The sequence below is a fragment of the Pongo abelii genome, chromosome 1, assembly GCF_028885655.2.
Source record: "Pongo abelii isolate AG06213 chromosome 1, NHGRI_mPonAbe1-v2.0_pri, whole genome shotgun sequence".
Taxonomy (NCBI): Eukaryota; Metazoa; Chordata; class Mammalia; order Primates; family Hominidae; genus Pongo; species Pongo abelii.
In genome coordinates this window covers 83,167,471-83,191,324 of record NC_071985.2, presented here as the reverse complement: position 1 = coordinate 83,191,324, position 23,854 = coordinate 83,167,471, and the positions used below count along the sequence as shown (strand labels likewise).

General features: G+C 41.6%; 2 protein-coding genes and 1 long non-coding RNA gene across 19 annotated transcripts in view; 1 reads left to right on the top strand and 2 right to left on the bottom strand.

Annotated features, from left to right (window-relative positions):
- The window catches only part of ILDR2 (immunoglobulin like domain containing receptor 2), a 61,989-nt gene extending 59,368 nt beyond the window's left edge, over positions 1-2,621 (bottom strand). For 4 of the 15 annotated variants that reach the window (XM_054526101.1, XM_002809840.5, XM_054526158.1 and 1 more), the window contains exon 1: positions 2,392-2,589. In XM_054526101.1, coding sequence (XP_054382076.1) covers positions 2,392-2,437 — 46 coding nt within the window. In that variant the 5' untranslated portion in view covers positions 2,438-2,589. The other 11 variants (XM_054526143.1, XM_054526163.1, XM_054526168.1 and 8 more) reach the window with 6 other exon arrangements.
- A 2,446-nt stretch (positions 2,622-5,067) lies between these two features.
- On the bottom strand, positions 5,068-16,225 carry LOC129048952 (uncharacterized). 2 transcript variants are annotated; one of them, XR_008511665.1, is made up of 3 exons: positions 12,196-12,327; positions 11,424-11,515; positions 5,068-5,956 (listed from the first exon to the last, which is right to left on the bottom strand). It is a non-coding gene; the product is annotated as an uncharacterized LOC129048952 (long non-coding RNA). The 2 variants fall into 2 exon arrangements; XR_008511663.1 differs by lacking the exon at positions 12,196-12,327 and adding an exon at positions 16,035-16,225 and having other exon boundaries at positions 5,226-5,956.
- Positions 16,008-23,854, top strand: part of MAEL (maelstrom spermatogenic transposon silencer) — a 34,029-nt gene continuing 26,182 nt past the window's right edge. The window contains exons 1-5 of one of the 2 annotated variants that reach the window (XM_002809841.3): positions 16,008-16,545; positions 16,798-16,890; positions 18,439-18,538; positions 19,758-19,913; positions 21,102-21,143. In XM_002809841.3, coding sequence (XP_002809887.2) covers positions 16,414-16,545; positions 16,798-16,890; positions 18,439-18,538; positions 19,758-19,913; positions 21,102-21,143 — 523 coding nt within the window. In that variant the 5' untranslated portion in view covers positions 16,008-16,413. The remainder of the gene's footprint in view (positions 16,546-16,797; positions 16,891-18,438; positions 18,539-19,757; positions 19,914-21,101; positions 21,144-23,854) is intronic. The other variant, XM_054526175.2, reaches the window with a different exon arrangement.

The following is a 23,854-nucleotide window of genomic DNA, read 5'->3' as shown; positions in this document are numbered from 1 at the left end:
TTCTTCCCTGTCTCCCTTCCTTTCTACCACCCCCTCAAAAGAGAATTCATTGATTGGGCTGGACTAAAATTTCTCACCTTTCCTCTCATGGTTCGCTGCGAAGAATGAGTCTGAATTCATCTCCTCCTTGTCTGCTTCTGTCTCCTCCCTCCCCTCCCCAGCCGCCATTGTTTGCTCCTCTACTTTGCTGAGGCTGAGAGGCAGCCTGTCTGTCCACACCTCTGACAGCAGTGATGGGATGAGGAGAAAGCAGGAGCAGGGAGCAGAGGATGATCAATGGGATCCCACGAGTCAGTCTCACTTTCGGAGCAAAGAATCCCCAGCCATCTGACAGCTGAGCTGGTCCTGATAACTAACCTGTTGCCTGATTCCAAGCAGAACAGCCTCTCCAGGTGCAGGTGGCAGAAGGCACAGCCAAAGCATCGCCTCCCTCAAAACAAAAATAAAACAAAAAGCCCTCCAGCAAAAAACCCAGAGAGGCAGCTTAGGAGAGGGCAAATGAGACTGGTCTGGGGTTTGAGAGAACTGGGATCTAGTCCCTAATCAATCAGGAACATGCTATGTGCATATTGCCTCTCTAGGACTCCATCTCTATAAACTGAGAGGGCTGAACTACAATTCCTGTAGTACCCTCCAGTGATATGATTCCATTTCATAAAAAGCTGTGAGCCATCTAAAGAGAGCTCTATGTTTCCCTTCTTCTCTCACTCCCTGCAAACCCCCAGAGTACTTCTTTTAGGCAGACCCCAGTGTGTCTGTAAGAGCACCTCTGACTCAGGGACCCCTCCCCCCGATGCCTGGCTGACTTCAGTGCTGTTGTGATACAGGCTCAAGGACTAAGTGCCCTAAGAATACTGATAACCGAGAGTAGAGGCAGATTAAGGATGTGAAGAATCAGTGAGGGTGGGAGTGGAAGGCACTGGGAGGCCAGGGGAGCAGGGTGGCATGGATCAGCCAAACCCTGAAATTAGAGATGATTCATATCTGAATAATGTGGGAGGGATGAACTCAAAGCAGCCAAAAGAAGAGGCTAACTCTGCTGAGGGTGCCTCCCCCAGCCTAAACCCAGCAGTGGGGCAACGGCAATGTTAGGGGCATTTCATTTGAAATGGGAAAAATATTTAGGCAATGAAGAATCTTATTCTGAAGCTAAGGGAAATGGGGTATTTGTCTTTTCTTGCTAAATGTATTTTACCCCCTTTCCATGACTTGTTTTAGCTATTTTAAGCTTGTTCCCCTTTGCCTAGTGCCTTGATTTTGTCCAGATCTTCTGGCTGGTGACCCTAGAGGTGACAAAACTTCTCATGTGGTACTATTTTCTCTTTTCTCTCCTGCCTTCCACCCCCATCCTGTCCTCACCTTTCTGACCCCTTTTTCCATTTCTTCCATCATTCTGCCCCCACCGTGATTTGAATGGTTGCCTCTGACCCAGTCCAAGCTATCCAGACCTTCCTCACCCCCATCCCACTCCTTTCAGCAGGGCTGCTTTGTGAATCTCTCAGGGCTGGCCACCCCAAGGCCCCGTATCCCTACGGGAATTGGAATCCTCATGTGAGGAAATGGGTTAAGAACAAGAGCATCTACTGACCCCAGGAGAATGGGGAGAAAGTTCACCAAAAAGGAGGGGAGGATACAGAGGACCCAGCTAGACCAGTGACTTTGATGCTGGGGAGAAGCCCAATGCCTCTAAATCTCTCTGCAAATTATCTTTTAGGGAGCGGGGAGTGCACCTATTAGAAAGGCTCTTCTGCTTTCTAATTATCATTTGGGACCACTCCCCAAATGATACCAAGTAAGAGAGAGCCAGGCTCTAAACTCCACAACCAGTGAAGGTTCCATCCCCATCTCCTTCCCAACCTCCAGTTCTTTGCACCCTCCAGAGAGCCACATAGAGAATGCCCTGGGTCCCCCTCCTTCTCTAGGGAAGAAATTAAGGAGACAGTCCTCTAGCCTCCACCTCCAGAAAACCAGTTCATTTAATTAATCAGCTCCCTCTGAGCTTCCTTTATTCCAGCCAGGCTTTTCACAAGACTCACAGCATTACAAACTCAGGATAAGACCGAAGGAGAACCGTTTTATGGAGGGGAAATGCATTCGAAAGAACAACCTCAGCGCCAATGAGTCAAACACCTGCATCTAGATGCGTCTCACTTGTCATTGGGCTTCTCCCCCGCCGCCCCCATCATTCTCTCTCTCTCTCTCTCACACACACACACACAAACACATACACAAACACACACGTTGCCCCCCTCCCCCACTTTCCGCCAGACCGCTAAGCAGCTTTAAACATGGTCAGTAACGAGGAAAATGGGGGGGAGGGGGGACGCGGTGAGAACAGAACCACTACAGGAATATACAAAGTTATTCGTTTCTGTAGAAAAGGACTCTTACCTGTTAGCCAGAAGAGAGAAATCCACCTCAGCAAGACCCTATCCATCTTCCCCAACTTCCCATCCGAATTACGGAGTGAGGAAAGTGAGAAATGGCTGGAACAGAAGGATCGCTGTCACCCCGCGACAGCGGACGGCGGCGGGGCGGCGGAGCGGCGGGCACCGGGCGTCCCCGGGCGCAGCGCCCGCCGGGCCGGCCGCGCAGGAGGGGCCGGGGGCTGGATCGCGCCGCCGGCGGAGCGCGCGCTGCCGCGGGCTTCCGGGATCCGCTCGGCGCTCGGCGGCGCATCCGCACGCCCAGCCAGCGCGGCGCGGGGCGAGCGTCTCCCCGCCGCAGAGCCCGCCGCGCGGGGGAGCTCAGCCGCCGCACCGCCTCCCGCGCCTCCGCCCCGCCGCCCGCTGCCGCGACTGCCAAAGTTTCTCGGTCACGTGCAGGCCCCCGGCGGCCCAAAGGTCAGCGTGGAGTGATTGAGGCCACGCGGTGAGAGGGGGTCGCTGGGTGGCAGGCAGCGAGAGGCGCGGGGTAGGCCGCCCCGCGGGCCGCGCCGAGCGGGGAGCGACCATCGCGGCTTCTCCCAGGGACGCCCGCGCCCGGGAACCCCGGCGAGAACGCTGGCTGGGGACTCGAGCAGGGGGAGCCTGTGTCTGCGGGCAGCCACAGCCAACCTGAACGGGGAGAGAGCGACAGCGGCGAGGGTGGGGGACGGCGGGGACTTGGCGTAACTTCTTACGGGACTTAACTAGCAAGTCCTCTAGGCTAGAATGTTCGCTTCTGCGGTACCCCCGCCCCTCCGTCTGGTTTCCTTTTTGACAGTGCAAGGAACCAGGCAAGAGGCTCCGCAGAATTGAAAAAGGTAGGCGGGAATCTCGCGTCATTACTTTTTCCTGTTAAAATATGAGGTAGAATAAGGGCATCCGGCCCTTTAACAGAAAATATGTAAAACCAGAATGAGATAAATGATTATAACGGCTTAAATCCATCCAACACTTCATAGATTCCAGCACGCATTCACATGGATTATTCCTATTTGTCAGACGGATTTGTCTTGTGTCTCAAAATGTATGTGTTGAGAGAGAACTGAGAAATGTATGATTTGCTTAAGAAATATATTTATGAAGCCTCTACTAGGTGCTAAGAACTAAGGTTACAAAGTGGAATGAGATAGACTTCCTGCCCTTAGGAGCCTCATCTTGGGTCGAGGAAAGGGAGGAAGGTCAGACCATTAAAGACATGATACTTATTCCTAGTAAAACGGGGCAAGTGCAATAATGGAGACATAGAGAAAGTGCCTTGGGAACATAGAGGAAGGACTAAGTTAGTCGTGGGTGGGGAGGGGGCACCACCATAAAGGAGGGGTAACATCTGGGCTGGCATTTGCAGAAAGCACAAGATTTGAGCCATTCAGGGATCCCTGGTGGAAAGGGGGCAGGCGAGGGCATTCTGGGCAGAGGAAAGAGACATAGCAGAAAGGTCTCAAGTAGCATCTGAAAACAGTGGTGCCAGGCTGGAGGGGAGTTCCTGGAGCAGACAGACTCCACACCTAAGAGTGAATGTGTACACAGACAGGGAGGATATGTATGTGAACATGTGAGAAATGGTAAGAATAGACCCTGGACAGCCGTCTTTTATGGCTGCCTGACATCTCAATTCCCTTCTTATTCTGAGAAATTCCAACTGCAGAAGCCAGAAAGTCTAGAGCCACCTCCCTGACCATCCCAGCTGGAGTGCAGGCCCGGGCCCCTGGCATAGCCAGGCTGACCTCTCCCTCAGAGCTTTTTGATTCTGGAGCAAGTGGTGGATATAAGGAACAAGGACAGTGGAGAACTGATTTTGTCACTGAGGCAGCAGCAGCATCCAGTGTACACGATCAGCTGTGGCAGAGGTCAAGCCACCAGGATGCTCCAAGGTGTGATTTTTGGCTATGGTCTTGCAGGCTCTCTGGGTTCTAGCCTCTCTTCTACATTTGGCTCTTCACTTCCCCAGCAATTCTTTGAGCCACGCAATATCCTTTCATAAACTCTTTCTTTGCTTATTTTGGCCAGGATGATTTTTTCATGCTATGTACTGCATGAGAGAAATTTGAGGACTATTTCCTTTCATATACAGAAAAATAAAAATATAGGAGGTACCTAACATTTGTGGGTTTCCTTTAGATTCTAGGCAGAGTTCTACATGTTTTACAAACCTTCTTATTTAACCCTAAAGAGGGAACTTAGGCCCAGAGCATTTAACTAACTTCTCTTAGATCAGGCAACTAGTAAGTGGCAGAGCTAGGATTTGAATCTGACTCTAAAGCATATACTACTGTTTGCACCACAAAAAGAACATCTACACCAGAAGATTGAGATGATATATTTGTATTATGCTGTGCCATTTACTGCATCTATGTGTGTGTGTCACACAGTGCACAAAAGAGCTTGAATAGTATTTATTATCTAAGCACACGTAACAGTGGCATTTTGGCCAGGTGCAGTGGCTCACACCTGTAATCTCAGCACTTCGGGAAGCTGAGGTGGGCGGATCGCTTGAGCTCAGGAGTTTGACCAGCCTGAGTAACATGGTGAAACCCCATCTCTACAAAAAATATAAAAATTAGCCAGGCGTGGTTGTGCATACCTGTAGTCCCAGCTACTCTGGAGGCTGAGATGGGAGGACCACTTGAACCTGGGAGGTTGAGGCTGCAGTGAGCTATGACCACGCTACTGGACTCCAGCCTGGGTGACAGAGTGAGACCCTGTCTCAAAAAATAATGGCATTTTATGCAAAACTTGGACATATGAGCAAGTTTATACATGTGAAAAATGGGAGATGGACTGAGTGAAGGGAGCCTGGATGTGTATATGAAGTGGAACGTGAACGCCCACAGAAATGAGCTCATGTCTGCTCAGAGGAGGTGTCTATGTGTAGTTGAATCAGGAGACTTGAAGAAGAGCTCGTGCCACAAGGAATCATAGAATGCAGTTGCCTTGTCCATCATCCCAGAAATGTGTTTTCCATGTAGTGCCCTGCATGTCTACTTTATAGCCAGAGAGGTACACATGGTGTATCCTGAATCTTCCTGAGTGAGTGGGGCCCAGGCCATCCTGAAGGGGATGCTAAACTAGAGTGAATCACAATGTGTGCCCCTCCATCACCTTGCACATGTTGTTACCAAGGTGATGAAGGGTTAATATAAATTTTGAAGTATATGTAATGATTCAAAACACGTAGCCTAAGGGATGGAGGTGGAAAGAAGATGGGAAAATGGTGTTATTTTGCCATATTGGTGGTGGGTGATGGGATATGGCACCCAGAGTCCCAGTGTGGTTTCTGAACTTCCAGAATCAGGATCATATTACTGTGTTTGCTTAAACACAGATTCCGAGGCGCTACTAAAATAATGAGATCAGAAACTCCAGGTAGAGCCCATAAATCTGCAGTTTAACCACTTTCCCCAGGTGCTTCCGATGCACAGTAATGTTTAAGAAGCAATACCTATCTTTTTGTTCTCCTGGGAAGCTGTTGAGCTGATGTTTTCTAATGAGCCTTGTATCTGGTGAAGCTCCAGTTGTTCATTCATTCTGACCTAATAGGACAGGACCCAAAATAGAGAGATTGATTCATCACAGCCAAGGAAGGGGTCTGGATCTGCAGTACTTCAAACTTTCTACTGCAACGAGACAAACATGTCACAACAAGGACCTGTATGGGACCAGAACAAGATTCCCAGGAAGCCATAGCTGGGATTGTATGTGGTGGGGGGACTAACAGGCTGCTTCAGCAAAGCTCTACACTATAGAACAGAATTAGGACACAGAGAAAAGAGAAGTGAACCACCGCAAGGAGACATGCTGGTAGCTGGTAGCAACCACATAGTTATAAATATAATGTAGCTGAATCCTCTTTAAAACATGATTTCATTGCAGACACACAGGCATGCATGCGCATGAATACTGCTTAACGTGAGTCTGTTTAAAGCACACAGACAAAATCATATTTCTACTTCTCCTCTCTGATCCTGTATTCCAAGAATAATATATGAAGTATGACTCTGAAACAGATACCATTTTTCTCATGTAAGTTTGGTCCATCTTTTTTTTTCTCTTGCTACCTTTTGGGTTAGTTATCTTTCCCATCCTCCATACCTTCAAAACCACCCTCAATGAATTATAAGTTTAAAAAAAACTAAACCAAGGAACTAAAAAAACTGAAACCAAGAAAACCAAGGAACTAAAAAAACTGGAGACTCTAGGCACCCTATACTGAAAACCAAAAACATTTTCAATCTTGAAGTCTTTTCATGTTGAATAAATTGTTTAATTAAGAAAATGCTTTAAAGAAAGGAAATGCAAATATACAAATGCATTATGCCAAAACAAAACAAAAAAATCTGAACTGGCAAGAACAGTGGACACTAGACACCATACTATCTAGAAATTTAAAAAGGTAAAAGCCTGGGAGAATGTGTTGAAAATTCGATGTACTTCCAGCAGATTTAATCCAAGAACCTGCAGTCTCAGGCTTCAAATCCAACTGCAGTGGTGCTGGGTGCTGAATTAGGTGATGGTTTGTGTGCCCCATCCTAAAGCTAGATCCTGCTCAACAGTGGGGGCAGCCCTTGCCTGAATTAGCTCTCTACCAAAGCATTCCCTAAAAAGGTCCATCCAAGGATAATGTGCAGAAAAAAAAACATAAAAGTATATTTAGAGCTTGGTAGCAAATATGAAAAAATACATTTAAAAGGGACAAAGGAAACAAATGAGTAACAATGGTTATCTCTGGGAAAATCATCATTCATTTATATTTTTTCTTTATAATTGTCTTTCTTTCTTTTAGAGACAAGGTCTGACTCTGTCACCCAGACTGGACTGCAATGGTGCCATCATAGCTCACTGCAACCTTGAACTCCTAGGCTCAATGCTATCCTCCTGCCTCAGCTTCCCAAGTAGCTGGGACTGCAAGTGCATGCCACCATACCCAGCTAATTTTTAATTTTTTTTTTTTTTTTTTTTTTTTAGAAACTGCATCTTGCTATGTTGCCCAGTCTGATAAACTCCTGGGCTCAAGCAATCCTCCAACCTCAGCCTCCCAAAGTGCTGGGATTACAAGTTTGAGCCACTGTGCCCAGCCTATAACTTCCTATACCCTCTAATATTTCTATAATATAGGAAAAGGTGCTGGACAAAAGCTGTGCCCATGCCAAAATTTACTCATTGTAAATTTGTCCTCCAGTCTCTAGGACATCCCTGCAGAAAGGAGAGAAGCAAGGAGAAGGAGTGACAGGTGTTTCATCAGGCCTGTATCTTCAGCCAGATACAAAGCCCCCACATGTACACCTGCTCTCATTATGTCTCATTCGTGAGCAGTTAATCAAGTTAATTATGAGCAGTTGAGCCCTGGGAGCTTTTACTGACAGTGCAACCTATAATTTCTTTATAAGTTACAGAGTCAGAGATGAAGGTTACTGCTCTTTTAGGAGCCCTGTCTCCAGTTTTTGCTTTTGTTTCTGTTTCTATTTCATTGTTAGCATCCTTTGGAGACCAGAACAGCATTGACAGCCCCCTAGATGAGCAGCAGAGCAATTCTTACACTAGTGGTCAAGCAGCTTCCTATAGCCCAAAGGCTATAGGAAGAAAGGGTAACTGGCTGCCTACAGTTTACAAGATGAAACTGCCTTGGGCTCTGGGTCTTGGTGATTTAGCCAGAAGATTGTTTCTCAGAGCCCAGCCCTACACATTCTCCTAAAGGCCTTCTTCCTGGCACAGGTCAAAGACGGAACCTGAGAGAGGGAAATGAGCCAAAACAAATACGTCACCCGATGACCTCACCCCCAGCAAATGGGGAGGGAAGAGAGCTAGAATGAGAAGGCCAGAACATCGAGCATCATGAAAAACTGCTCAAGCAAGAGAAGTGGCATGTGGGCTTTAAAGACCAGGGTTAGAAAACAGCAACCTTGACCTTTGTGTTGAAGTAGCAGGGTGAGGATCTCTCACAGAAGTGTTAATTCTGTACTCCTTCCCCAGTTCTGAGTAGGTGCCTTTTACATAGAGATGATCAATGTGTACTTGTCCAATTAATTACAAACTGCCCCCACTGTATTCATCTTCCCTTTTCCTCATCTCTCCTTTTCTTTTCCCTGAATTCATTCATTTATTCCACACATTTGTTGAATACTTACTATATTCTAGACACTATGCTATCTAGAAATTAAAAACGAATATGAATTCAAAGATGAATGAATCACAGCCCCTTATGTCAAAGAGCTTACATTTGAGTTGTCTCCATGTGTGTAGAGACGGAGGGAGGGAGGCAAATATGTGGTCTTTATGATGGTGTGACAGGGCCTGTATTAGGACATGTACCAAATATGGTAGGAAAATTAAGTGGGGGAGGGTCAATTAGTTATCAGTAGTCCTGGTCAGAGATATCTTCATGAAAAGGTGACCCCTGAGCTAAGCTTTAACATCATTTGGACAGAATTTCTAGGGGCAGAAAGGGAGCAGGAGGTAGTACAGATGCACAAGCAATAGGCAGTGGTGAGAATAGGAACTGCTGCCCAGAGCATAGGTTTACAAAAGGCAGAGTCAGCAATAAGGCTGGAAAGGTAGGCTGAGGTTGAATCAAGGGAAACCAGGCTAGCAGATCTGGATGTAATTCCACTGGCAATGTACCATCCATGAGAATTTCTAAGTAGAACAAGATCAGACCTGTGTCTCAGCCAAGTTATTCTGGCCACAGGGTGTAGGATGAATTGATGGAGACAGTGACAACAGATTGAGGTCTCTTCCATGGGAGAGCTCATTACAAGAGCTCAAGAAGTAACAAGCACCTAACAAGGGGCCGCACGAAGAGAATGTTAACATCAATTGAGAAAGACATTGCAAGGAGTCACAAGAGGTAGAATTCACATGTATATTGCAAGCAGGAGGAATCAACCAGACATCAGGTTGAGTTACTAAAGAATCTGAGAGCATATTCAAACAATGTCTAGATGGCACTCAGAAATTTATCTCTTAACTTTGGCAAAGCATCAGGTAATAAACAACCTTGAACATCTAAGATAAACAGATTGGAATGAGTGTTAAGTTGGGATCTCATATATGTCAAAGTAACTCAAAGGCTGTGTGGCATGCGGAAGTCACTTCACCACTCTAAGCCTCAATTTCCTTTTCTGCAATATGGGGATAATCATGGAATCTATTTCATAGGGTTGTTGTGAAGGGGAGATAAGATAACCCTTGTGGAGTGTTTAGCAGAAAGCCGGATGTAGCTTGCGATGAATGTCACCTATTATTACTACTATTATTATTATTAGCACAGGAGGGATGATGCACACTGAATAATGTTGGCCTTCACTTAAACTACCATCAGGAAAAAACTCAGCCACATTTTCCAAGAACACTTGTGGTGCTCTTCAGTGGTTTGCATAACATGTACTTGGTTGAAAATCACACCTCATACTTAATTAAAAAAAAAAAGTAATAGTCATCCAAATCTCCAATGGTTTCCCCCAATTTAGACAAAAATCTAAAGTCCTTATGGTGGCCCTGTAAATCCTATATGATCTGGCCCTAGCTCCCTCTCTAATATTCTTTCTACTTTCCCCCTCACTCACTTTACTTCAGCCATGTGACTTATTTTGCTGTTCCTCAAACATACCTGATAAGCTCCCACCTCAGAGCTTTTGCACTTGCTATTCTTTCTGCCTGGAATGCTCTTCTCCAGATATCTACATGGTTTGCTTGCTCTCTTCCTTCTAGTCGTTGCTCAAATTTCACTTCTTCATATAGGGCCTTTACTAACCACCCTAAAATTGTACCCTCTATCTGTTGCTATTCTCATATCTTACATTATTTTTCTTCATTGGACTTAATGTCCAAAAAGATGTTCTGACATCTTGTAGTATACGTAATAGTTTATTTATTACCTGTTTTTTTTTTCCACTATAAGCTTTTTTCTATTCAACCTATTCTTGTGCTTAAAATAGAGGCTGGTATTCAGTGGGCTCTTAATAAATATCTATTGAATAAATGAACCACTTGCTACTGGAATCACTCCCCTCTCCTGGTTTTCCTGCCTTTCTTCCTGCTTTTTCACATGTTCTTCTCAGTCATCTTTACTGGGTCTTCCTTCTCTGGCTTCTAAATGCTAGTGTTCCTCAGGACTCCATCCTGGATCCTTTTTTTCTCTCTCTTCACTCTCTCCTTAGATGATCTCATCTAGTTCATGAATTTAACTACTATCTTTATGTGGCTTACTTCTGAATTCTTTCTCAAGCCCAGAACTCCAGACTTACATGGTCAATTGCCTACTTGACATCTCCACTTGAATATATAGTAGGCATCTCAAAATGAACATGTCCATAATAGAACTCTTGATCCACCCCCTCCACATATTTCAACCCAAACCTGCCACCCTTTAGAATTTCTGAATAGAAAAAAATCAATCTGGTTGGAAAGTGGGGAAAGCTGTTCTGTTTATGTAGGACTTAAGTAAAATAGAAAAAAAATCAATTTTATCAGAGAAGGAGAGGAGCAGTGGCTCACACCTGTAATCCCAGCACTTTGGGAGGCTGAGACAGGCAGATCACTTGAGCCCAGAAGTTTGAGACCAGTCTGGGCAACATGGCGAAACCCTGCCTCTACAAAAAATACAAAAATTAGCTGGGTGTGGTGGCGCACACCTGTAGTCCCAGCTACTCGGGAGGCTGAGGTGGGAGGATCACTTGAGCCCATGGGACTGAGGCTGCAGTTAGCTGTGATTGCGCCACTGCACTCGAACCTGGTTGACAGAATGGGATCCTGTCTCAAAAAAATGGACCTATGAGGAGAGGAGCAGATAACAGAAATTATTGGGAGCTTTGGACCTTGGAACTTCCTTGGCATTAGCGCTGTCTCCCTCTGCCCCAAAGTCTTCCCTATCTTAGTAAAAGCACTAAGTGCCAGTGGGTTACTCAAGCCAAAATCCTAGGACTCCTCCTTTTTTCTTACTCCTACAACCAATCCATTAGCTAGTTCTATTTTTCCCAAAATACAATTTGAGCCCAGCCTTACCTTTCTGTTCGAGGTTGCCATCATCACCCACATGGACTCCTGAAGGAGGCTCCTAACTGCTCTCACCATGCCCATTCTTAATGCTTTGAACCCTTTCTCCAAATAGAAAACATGACATGATTTTTAAAACCCTTAGAGTAGATCTCAAGTGTTCTCACCACAAAAAAAGATAAGTATGTGAAGTATTGCATATGTTGTCATTCGATTTAGCCATTCCACAACATATACATATTTCAAAATATGTTGTACACAATAAATATATACTATTTGTATCTGTCAATTAAAAATAAATAAATAAATATAAAATAACCCCCCTAAATGAACACCAATTGTACTTAGAGCAATACTCGAACCCCTTACAATGGTCATGGTCAAGCCCAAATCTCTGTTGATCACTCCAACCTCAGCAGGCACCATTCTTCACCTGACTAGATACAGTACAGCAACACTAACTAGCCTTCCATCTGTTCTGAAGAGACACCCAGTTCTTTATCACCTGAGGCTTTTACACATACTGTTCCCTCTGTCTAGAACTCTCTTCTTTCAATTCTTCACATGACTAGCTCTATTCCTTCCATCCTTTCTCATTATAAAAGCCACCTGCTCTTCATAGAGGTTTGCCCTGATCACCCATCTAAAAATTTGGTAGTTAAATCTAAATATGGTTTTAAAAATGCTAAAATATGAAAAAGCCATCTTGCCCAAGGTGGAGTAACAGGAAATGAATGTATCCAGTAGCTTGAAATCAAACTGCAATTACTTTTGCACCAACCTAATAAAAAAACTGGTCAAAATATATGAAACAATGTTCCCAGACACTAGACACTGGGGAGTAGAGATGAGTAACCCCTGAAAGAACCACAGCAAACAAGGTGAGCTCTGTGATTGCCACAGGTAGCTGCCTGGAGAGAGTACCAGAATGCAGTATCACAATGGGTTACCTAGGCAGAGCCCAGTGGAGTCTCCTTGAGTTGAGGAGATGGAGGTGGGTGTCCAGGTGTGCCACAGTGGATAGAGTTTGCAGGGCAGAGTACCAGAAACAAAGGAACACACAATGACCAAAAAAAAAAGGCTCTGGAGATGTGGTAAGGATCTCCCTTGAAGCCTGAGCTGAATACTGATCAGTGCATGTGTGGGAAGAAACTACACAGAGCCAAAGAAAGAACAACCTGAAAGGATTACAAGTAACCATCCTTGGAATTCACATAGGACTAGAAATAGTTTGTATTCCCATCAGCCAAAGTGGAATTTGGCTCCAAATTTTATGGAATATCAAGTACAGTACTCAGATGTTATATCAGTAGAGGAGAAAATTAGCGTTAAAGATTGCTCTGATCTCAAATAACAAAGCAGAAAAGTAAGCCTAAAAAGAGTGAAAACCAGCCTCAAACTGTTTCCAAGTAACAGAGCTGTGTCCCAAAACAAAGCCCAAAAATGTTTATAAGAATATAGAAATATGCAGCATAAAACAGGGTAAAATTTACAATGACCAGCATCCAATCAAGTATTACCAAGCATACAAAAGAAACAGGACAACATAATCCATAAGAAGAAAAATCAATCAGTAGAAACAGACCCAGAAATGAAACAGATAATACAATGAGTAGACAAGAATTAATGGTTATTATAATTATATTACATGTTGCAACTGTATTCCATGTTAAACAATGTAGAGGAAGGATAGACTATGTTAAGTAGAGATATGCTTAAAGAGTTTTAGATTTTTTAAAAAGACCCAATCAACTTCTAGAGATGAAAATAAACAATCTGATATGAAAAATACACTGGATGGAATTAATGCAGATTAGACATTACAGAATAAAGTATTAGTAAACACAAGGACACCAATGGACACTATGCAAAATGAAACAGAGAAAAAAGACTGAAGGAAAAAAATGAACAGAGCATCAGTAAATCGTGGGCAACTTCAAGCAGCGTAAAGGAGTAGTGAGGAAACTTTAGGGGATGGATATGTTCATTATCTTGATGGCAGTGATGGTTTCACAGATGTACATGTAAGTTTAAACTCAATAAATCATACACTTTATATATATTGTGTTTATTATACTTCGGTCATATCTAAATGTTGTTATAAAAAAAAGCAACGTGAAATTAAAATCCCAGATGATACCAACGTGGGAGACAGAAGTGGGATGGTGGTGTGTGGAGAGGGAGAGTCTGAGTGGGAAGAAGTAATAATTTTCTAAGCTGCTTGTCTATTTGGGAAGAGGGGATGTGAATACCTATTAGCTGTAAAAGTTGTGATAAAAATGTAAGTTTTAAAACAAGTGTGCTGAAATTTATGGGTAACAGCAGAATGAAGAAAAATAGAATGTATAACTTTAAAACCAGTGGAAGAGAAAGTACAGCAAAAAATACTTATCAATCCAGCTCATGCAGAGAAGGAAAAAATTAGAAACATAATAAACAGGCAAGAAAATAAATTGAACAAAGCTTTTTATTCAAGAAACTAAAAAAAGAAACATAAAACAGCCTGAAGTAGAAAGAAGGAATTAATAAACTTAAGGCAGAAATGTGTGAAAAGGGAAAGAAAAACTGTAAAGTGGAGCAATAAAACCAAAAGTGTTTTTTAAAAGATCAATAAAATAAAATTTGGCAAGTATTAAGGAAAAAAATCTGGAAGGCATAAATAATTAGGAATGCAAAGGAAAGGAACGTGTGTGTGTGTGTGTGTGTGTGTGTGTGTTTAAAATTACAATCAACTGTTAACATTTGTTTTTATGCCAATGTTTTTTAAAGTCAACTTTATTGACTTTAAAATGAAACACTCCTATTTTAAGTCCATAGTTTGATGAATTTTGACAAATACATACTACTAATAGCCACCAACACCACAATTAAGGTAGAGAACATTTCTGACAACCCAGAAGGTTCCCTGTGTCAGTTCTCAATCTCCCCTCCTCACACCTCCTGGCTCCAGGTAACTGCTGATCTGATTTTTATAACTACAGTTTTACCTTTTCTCAAGTTTTGTATACATTGAATCACATCCTATGTATACTTTTATGTATGCCTTCTTTCACTCAACAAAATTTCAAAATTCATCCATGTCGAATATCAATAGTTCATTCCTTTTCATTCTTGAGTAGTAGTCTGCTATATGAATGTGCCACAGTTTATCAGTTCACCTGTTGATGAACATTTGGGTTGTCCATCTTGGAGCTCTTATGAATAGTGCTACTCTCAAAATTCATCTACAAGGCTTTGTGGATATATATTTTCATTTTCCTAGAAGAATGGATTTGCTGGGTCCTATGATAAGTATAAGAAACTGTCAAGCAGTTGTCCCACCAATAATGTATGAAAGTTCCAGCTGCTTCAATAATGTATGAAAGTTCCAGCTGTATAACCATACAAAAGATAATGAAATGGTAGTTAAAGGTGGACTCACCCTCCAAAGATATAAAAGATCAGAGAGTTTTACTAATAAGCTCTACCGACCTGTCAAGGAATAGATAATTCCCATTTATTATTCTATCTGAACACAACCCTGATACCAATATTTGGTAAAGAAAATACGACAAAATCTATACAGTTCCATATTACTATAATCAAGAAAGCCAAAATTCTATATTATGTTTTTTAAAAAAGCAAAGCCTCATGATCAACAATAGTTTATACTAGGAATGGTAGGATGCATCAGCGTTAGAAAAATCTAGCAATATTCTTTATGTTAACAAATTAGGCCGGGTTCAGTGGTTTATGCGTGTAATCCCAGCACTCTGGGAGGCCTAGGCAGGCAGATCGCTTGAGCCCAGAAGTGTGAGACCAGCCTGGGCCACATAGGGACACCTCGTCTCTACAAAAAACAGAAAAATCACCAGGGCCTGGCGGTGTGCACCTGTAGCCCCAACTACTCGGGAGGCTGAGATGGGAGGTCCTACTTGAGCCCAGGAGGTCTAGGCTGCAGTGAGCCAGGATCGTGCCACTGCACTCCAGCCTGGGTGACAGACTGAGACCCTGTCTAAAAAAAAAAAAAAAAAAAAATTAAAAGATAAAACCGTGTGATTACCTGAAAAGATCCAGAAATTTAGCAAATTTTCAACTGCCATTCTTGATTTTAAAACATAAACATACCCCATATATACACACACTTAGAAAGCTGACCCGAGAAAGGAATTTTCTCTGGGAAACATAATTAGAAAACTGAGAGAACCAACTAGCACGATGTAAACTAATATAAGAGATCAGTAGTGTGACTAAATACACAGGACCGACACTAAAATTAATACCTTCTCTAGACATCAGCAGTAACCAATTAGAAAATATAATTTTTTAAAAGAAATTTTTCATAAAAACTCATATTGTTAATTAGGAATAAAATTGACAAAGAAACAGTTTTATGAGGAAATCTATAAAACTTTAAGGATATTTTAAATCTCAACCTCTTCCTCTGTGTTTCCTTCTAAAACTTATATTTAAATGTACTTTTAAAAAATTCGGTTTTGTTGGTTCACTGGTTTTTGTCATCCTCTCCCCTCATTCGATTGTAAACTTGAGGGCAAGGAAGACCTTATTTGTCATGTTCCTCATACATGTTCCTCAACACTTTTCACAGTGCTTGGCACAAAGCTGGCTGGCCCTTTGTACCTGTAAAACACGGAAACATCCGCAGCTCCTCTTTTTCTCTACCTACTTTGTCGCACATTACGCAATAATGTGCAGAAATTGCTCCAGGCCTCCCACGTGACAATGCCTCCGCCTGCCACGCACCCAGCCAATCAGAGCACTTGGCACCTGCGATCGCCCTCTCCCCCGGACCTCACCCGCAAGGCGGCACGAGCCGGAATCTTCCAGTCTCAGGCTGTTTGTTCCCCCAGCGGGGCAATGCGACTGCGCGCCGCTTCCTGATTGGCCGAGAGTTGCGGGCTGCGTGCGCAGGCGTCTACCTCGGTTACCTAGGGCGGGAGCCCGCCGAGGGCGCCGGTGCTTTGTGCTGTCTGAGGCCAAGAAGGGTGACCGCGCTGCCATGCCGAACCGCAAGGCAAGCCGGAATGCTTACTATTTCTTCGTGCAGGAGAAGATTCCCGAACTACGCCGACGAGGCCTGCCTGTGGCTCGCGTTGCTGATGCCATCCCCTACTGTTCCGCAGACTGGGCGGTAAGGTTGGAGAGGAGTGAGAGGGCTGGGCAGGGCAGTTGGGCAAGCCGGAGGGTGAGGCGGGAGGGCAGAAGGCCTCGAGGAGGTCAGGCGGCTTGGCCCTGCCAGAGGAAGAGGAAGGCCCCTGTTTGTGACCCTGGGCAAACCGACACCAGAACAACCTCCCAGTAATGCCCCGGCATCTGCCTGCGGGCCCTAGAACACGGGATCCTCACGGCTGTTTCTCTTCTTTCCCCCTTCAATCTCCAAAAGCTTCTGAGGGAGGAAGAAAAGGAGAAATACGCAGAAATGGCTCGAGAGTGGAGGGCCGCTCAGGGAAAGGACTCTGGGCCCTCAGAGAAGCAGGTAAAGTTAACAAGAGAAGAGCCGCCATCTGCCTGGCACATAGGCATATTCAGTAAAGGCTGGATGAGTGAATGAGTGAATGTCAAGGGTAGACTGCTTTGGGGGTTCGGTTAGTGCGAAGACGACGTTCTTCTTTTCCCCTGGTGTCAGAATGCCTGTTAAAAAAAACCAACAGCCTCCACAACTAGGGCATGCACACATTGGTGTAATTTGGTGGTGAAAGGCCTGGGGAATTCCTGTTAGTAAACCTGCAGACAATACACTTTGATCGGTAATGGGAGTGTAATATCTAGGGGTTGTACTAGATGACATCAAGGTGTCCCTTTCAACTTTTCTGTGATTAATGAGCCTTGGCGGGGGTGGGGGGTGGGCAGTGGGGGCTTAAAAGTAGTTTAGACCATTCTGTCTTTTTTTCTTTAGCAAAATATACCATTCTTTTAAAAATGACACCTGAAACAAAGCCAGCTGCTGTGTTTAAAATATTGAAATAACAAGACTTGGATTAGTTCGTGTATGTGTGTATGTCTTACAAGAGTTGAATAGGCTGGACACGGTGGCTCACGTCTGTAATCCCAGCACTTTGGGAGGCGGAGGTGGGCGGATCGCTTGAGGTCAGGAGTTTGAGACCAGCTTGGCCAACATGGGGAAACCCCAACTCTAGTAAAAGTAAAAAATAAAAAAAGCTAGGCGTGGTGGCAGACGCCTGTAGTCCCAGCTACTCAGGAGGCTGAGGTGGGAGAATCGCTTGAACCCGGGAGGCAGAGGTTGTAGTGAATCGAGATTGCGCCACTGCACTCCAGCCTGTGCGAAAGAGCAAAACTCTGTATCAAAAAAAAAAAAAAAAAAAGTTAAATGAAGTTTATTTGGGTAAATTTTTGTGTAGTAGAATGTTAAAGTACTAAATAAAATTTGTTTTCTTGTTGATTTGTATGAGGAAAGTGCAAGGTAATTGTTGGTGCTACCCCACCCTTTGTTTTTTCCATTCTTACATGGTAAAATTCCATTCTTAAACTGTCAACATTGGATTGAAATTCAAGAGATAGTTTTATTTTGTGGATTTATGAGTAGAAGCTCAGTTGAGTTTGTACTTATACTTGCAAGCCTTATTCTTACAAGATATCTCTCCTCCAAACTTAAGCTATGGTGTATGTGTACCTCATGTGAGACTTGGAGACAACATAACCTGGTTTTGACTTTAAGTGAAAAACAAGCAACATTAGAGTACTTTGGGGCATAGTGTGCTTTTGGCCACTGGCCTGGCATGTAGTAGGTGGCTCAGGATGATTACCTTGGATAATCAGTAGTGGGCAAAATGACTTTCAGTAGTAGTGACATTGGTTATTTACCACTCCCCCCTTCTGATTCAGAATATTTATAATTTGTTATTCTGCCTTTGGGTGTTGGTATTATTGACAGATATATTTATTCACTGGATTCATTGATCTTGGTAATCTATAGGCCGTTTTGCAGTTATTTAGCTAAATTTTAATATATGGTCTAAAGTGCCCAGCAAGAGTTTATGTGGCCAATCATTCTCTTCCTCTTTAGAAACCTGTTTTCACACCACTGAGGAGGCCGGGCATGCTTGTACCAAAGCAGAATGTTTCACCTCCAGATATGTCAACTTTGTCTTTAAAAGGTGATCAAGGTAGAGTAATCCTGAAATATTTTGCTTAGATAAATTTGAGTGCCCAAAACACTATATTTGTCAGTAAAAATGTTTTCTGTTCATTTTGATCCTCCATTTCAAAGTAAATAACTACAAGTGTTAAATATTGTGGTACTGACATTGTAAAAGATTAGGTAATTTGTTGAAATAAAATAGGAGAGTGGTTTTTGTTTTTTTTAACAAAAATCTGGTTTCTGTTTCTACCACTTTATATGTTGTTAAACATAGGTATTTTTTAGACTTGTTTATAATTGGACACTTAAATACACTTAAGTTAAAAACAAAAGTAAACAGGTGGAAGAACGTTTTCAGATCTATTCTACAGTGTGATGACTACAGTTAATGTAACGTATGTTTCAAAATTGGTAAGAGTAGGTTTTACATATTCACACCACAAAAAGTGAGGTGATGGATATGTTAATGAGCTTGATTTAATCATTCCACAATGTATACATGTATCAAAACTACATTGTACCTCATAAATATGTATATAATTATTATTTGTCAATTAAGAACAAAACATTTAAAAATCCTGGGTGATGGAGGGGGCTTATAAAGATACAAATGAATTATGGAACTTGCCAAGAAGAGAACATAGTTAATAAGGGTTGTTGCTATTCCTTCTGGCTGTTTTTATTGTGTTCTGCCTTTGTTGAACACTGATAAAACTTTTAACAGTCTTAAATGTGTCCAATCTTGGTAAATAACACTTCACACATTCTCACATTCCTTTATTCTTTTAGAGGATTTATAGGTGGTCTTATATATATTGGTAAAAAGTGAAAAAAGAATGAACTAAATTGTTCATAGTTTATATTACAATCTTTCTACATTGATGCTGCTCAGCTTCATTTCCCAGACCTATATATTTGTTGAATATGGGTCACTGCTCTATGTCATTCCTGAGATTCAGGGCTTATCTATGGCCCAATTATGTAGAGCTGGCCGCAAGTTGGAATAATTTTGTTGCTTCATGCAAAGAGTGGTTACTTTAATCCTTGATAATTGTAATTATAAGAATTTTGATTTCTTTATTTGGTACGGCTGATTGGTTTTCTCTTTTCCAGCTCATTTAGGAATATAAGAACAGAAAGAAAATTGTTCTAAAACATTTTTTCCCTTCAACTAAAGAGGCTTTTGTGGAAGAGGTAAATTTGAGACATTCATTTATTCATTTTATCTTACAATTTTTTTTTAGCTCTCCTTGGAGGCATTTTTTATTTTTTGAACATTTTTAGCCATGGCGAGCTACCTCCTCATTGTGAACAGCGCTTCCTCCCTTGTGAAATTGGCTGTGTTAAGTATTCTCTCCAAGAAGGTATTATGGCAGATTTCCACAGTTTTATAAATCCTGGTAAGTAGTCAGAGTAGATGCTAGATCTTAAATGTGTATGGTTTTTTTTTTTTAATCTTGACTTTATTTGATAATAGTACTTTTTCTTACAAGCTCACGTACAGCTGTGTTCTTAATGTTACAAGACTTCATAATACTTATTGAAAAACTGTTACGAATTAGGTGTTGACAAAGAGTTTTTTGGTTTAGGCTGTTAACCTCAAGTTACCATTAAAATCAGATGGATAGACTATCTGAACAATTCATAGCCTGCTATTCACCTACCTATGGCTTTACATCTTGAGATTTTCTAAAAGCTGTGTATGCCATGATCTTTTCTTTCTCTGCCTCATCCTTCACCTCAGTGGTGACTAGCTTTTTAAGCTGCTATTGCTTTGTAGCCTTGAAATTACTTAACCTCTCTGAACCTATTAGCTCATCTGTAAAGTGGGGATAATATCTATTGGAGGATTGTTCTAAGGAATAGATGACAAATATGGAAATAGCCTAATACTTAATCAGCTCTCAGATATTATCAGCATCTCTTCTTCCTACTGTTCCATCCCATTAAAAAGCAAGGTAGGTATGAAGACATAGGATTTGATACCCTTGAAGGTAAGTAGGAAAAATATATAGGGAGAAGAGATTGGGGACATGACTTCATTTTTAGTTTTGTCAATTATCAATTACTTTAAAATTAATTAGGACATCCCAGCACCTTTTTCCTCATTTTTAGATGACAGAAAAGCTAATCATCCTACTCACACTTGTGAGTGTTGCTACTTAGGACAAGTCAAAGAGCTGCTTTTCCCCACATGGGTTGTAAAAATATTAAAAAGATAGAATTTGGGGACTGTTTTTTCTCTGAGAAATGCATATACACCTTGCTGTATCAATGCCCTTATGACCCCCTGAGGCCCATTCATGGACGTGGAGCTAAGACTCTTTTGACACATGCTTGCTTTATCTAGCATTTCTTTCTCTGTAAGGAGTAACTTACTTTTAAAAGTAGCTTAGACAATATACCAAAGTCTTTAACAGTTTTCATACCTTTGGTTAAAAATAAACCCTATAAAAGTTTAATCTTTTGTATTTTCATGTAATAAAAATTACCTTTCTGTGTAATAACTTGGTCATCTTGTAGAGTATTACTGTAGCACTAGAGAATTTTGAAATTTCTGCTTCTCAACAAGATATTTTGTATTATAGGTAAAATTCCACGAGGATTTCGATTTCATTGTCAGGCTGCAAGTAAGTATAAAGGAATGGGGTAGGATTTGCGACTTGAATGTATTCATACCTGGTTAGACTTATTCCTTTTACACACAAACTATAAAATAAGAGGAAAATAACTTTAGGTTATTGTTAGAGAATCTGCATAGATGTGATAGATGATGTCTGTGATCTTTAAATTTTTTATAGACTAATAGTATACTGTCCCTTTTCTTTTCAGAGAATTGTTTTATTTTCTGTATATATCCTTTGACCTCAAGGTCGGCTGTTCTTAGTGGCTGGGTACTTAGGAAAGCCTTTTAAGAGGTCTCAGATTATCTAGATTTAGGACTGTTTTCAGGGACATCCATTTCAATTGTGTTTTACAAGTTAATACTTCAAAAATAAAGAGTTCTGAATTTTTTAGATGAGGAAAACAGTTTTCTAAGTATTTTGCAACCAAAGGGCATAACTGTATATCTAAGCCCTTGAACTAAACCCTTTTTCTGGGAATTAGGTTTTAAGTGATTTTCTGCTTAAATAGAATGAAAATCAGAATAGGTTTATTTTTAAATGTATATTAAAAGTGTCAGTGCATAGGGACTATTTGATGATTCCTGTCTGTGAGGTAATTTTTTTTTTTTTTTTTTTTTTTTTTTTTTTTGAGACAGAGCCTTGCTCTGTCACCAGGCTGGAGTGGAGGAGCGTGATCTCGGCTCACTGCAACCTCTGCCTCCTTGGTTCAAGCAATTCTCCTGTCTCAGCCTCCGGAGTGGCTGGGACTATAGGCGCATGCCACCGTGCCCAGCTAATTTTTATATTTTTAGCAGAGACAGGGTTTCACCATGTTGGCCAGGATGGTCTCAATCTGTTGACCTCGTGATCTGCCTGCATCAGCCTCCCAAAAGTGCTGGGATTACAGGCAATGAGCCACCGCGCCCACCCAGTAATTTTTTTTTTTTTTTTTTTTTTTTACTTAAAAATGTGGACAGCTAGCCTCTAGAAGTGTTTGAAATTAAAAATAAGTTTTTCAAATCTGCCACAACCAGCAGCTGTAATACTTTATAACACTGTTCTTTATAAATGAACATATTTTGGACTTATATTTGGTTGTATATTTTGAATTCTTAATATGTACTAATTCATTATTTGTTTGACTGGAATCAGGGCTGTAGGCTATGGAATAAGAAATGTAAGGGAGAATTGTTTTAGTAATTCCTTTTTTTTTTTTTTTGGAGACAGAGTTTTGCTCTTGTTGCCCAGGCTGGAGTGTGTAATGGCACGATCTAGGCTCACTGCAACCTCCGCCTCCTGGGTTCAAGCGATTCTCCTGCCTCAGCCTCCCGAGTAGCTGGGATTACAGGCATACACCACCACACCCGGCTAATTTTGTGTTTTTTGTAGAGACGGGGTTTCTCCATGTTGGTCAGGCTGGTCTCAAAACTCCTGACCTCAGGTAATCCGCCCGCCTCAGGCTCTCGAAGTGCTGGGATTACAGGCATGAGCCACCATGCCTGGCAGTAGTTCCTTCTTATATAGCTTTGAATGGAAAGTAATTACAGTATAGAAGAAAAATTCTGTACTTGCTTTAAAGTGTGAACATAGCTAATATCCCCAACTGTTACATCATCTGAGGTTATTGAACTAGATGGCAGTTAAAAAAAATAAAAATAAAAATAAAAATGGAAACTTAGCCGGTGAATTAATTTTCAAGTTTTCACTTAGACTCTGTTTCAGGTTTATTCATCGGTTAAATGCATTGGAATCCCCATTGTGTGCCAGACATTCATTTCTGAGACTGTCACTGGCTTACTGTTTCTTTGCTGTTTTGATTCTGTTAAATCCTTCTTAAAAATCTATTTTTGATGACCTATTTTTACAACCTTTTCAAATTAATCAGATTAACAGAAAGCATGGTTCTTTAAAAAAATCTAAAGATTCTAGAAATGTTTTCTTAATTTATTATTCAACTTAGTTGAAACTGAGTAAAACGTTTCTCATTCAAGGAAACTTAAAATGTTTGGAGCTTACCAATTTGAGTGTGTCTTAAGTTGCCAATTTGATAATCCCGGGAAATGTGCCAATTAAATAAGATAAAAATGACTATTAGAGTGACACCTGTCACCATAATAACTAAAAATGCCTATGCTAATGTAATTGAGCTGATTTGGAGGAGACCATGTTTTGTATAGTAACACACTGGAACAAATTTACATGTGGATGTGAAGAATTTGAGTGGTATTTAAGGGACATGCATATGGATCTCTCAAATACTCCTGTGCTGTCTGATCTTTTATGAACTATGAGTGAGAGTATAGGAGGTCCTGGTTCTTCTCCTTCCCCACTTTAACCAGATGAGCTCTGCTTCTCTCCATTTTACTGGTTAATGATTTTCTTGAGAGAAATTCTGCTTTAAAACATCAACATTTTGAAAATTGCTTTCAGCTTCCTATACAAAAGGTCCATCAGCTTTTCAAAGGAAGCTTCTACACACACAACAGATTATAACATTTATTTAAGGTATAAAGAACATTAATAAAAAAAGCACCCACAAGTCAACTGAAAAAATAGCACATTTCTAGTGCCATTGAAAGTCCCTATATCTCTCCCTGATGGTATTCCCTTCCCTCTTTATGAGAAAACTACGATTCTGAATTTTGTGTTTGGATTTTGTGTATTTCTTTTCTGAATAGTTTTACTACATGTACGTATTTGTTTAAATGATGTATTTAATTTTACTTGTTTCAACA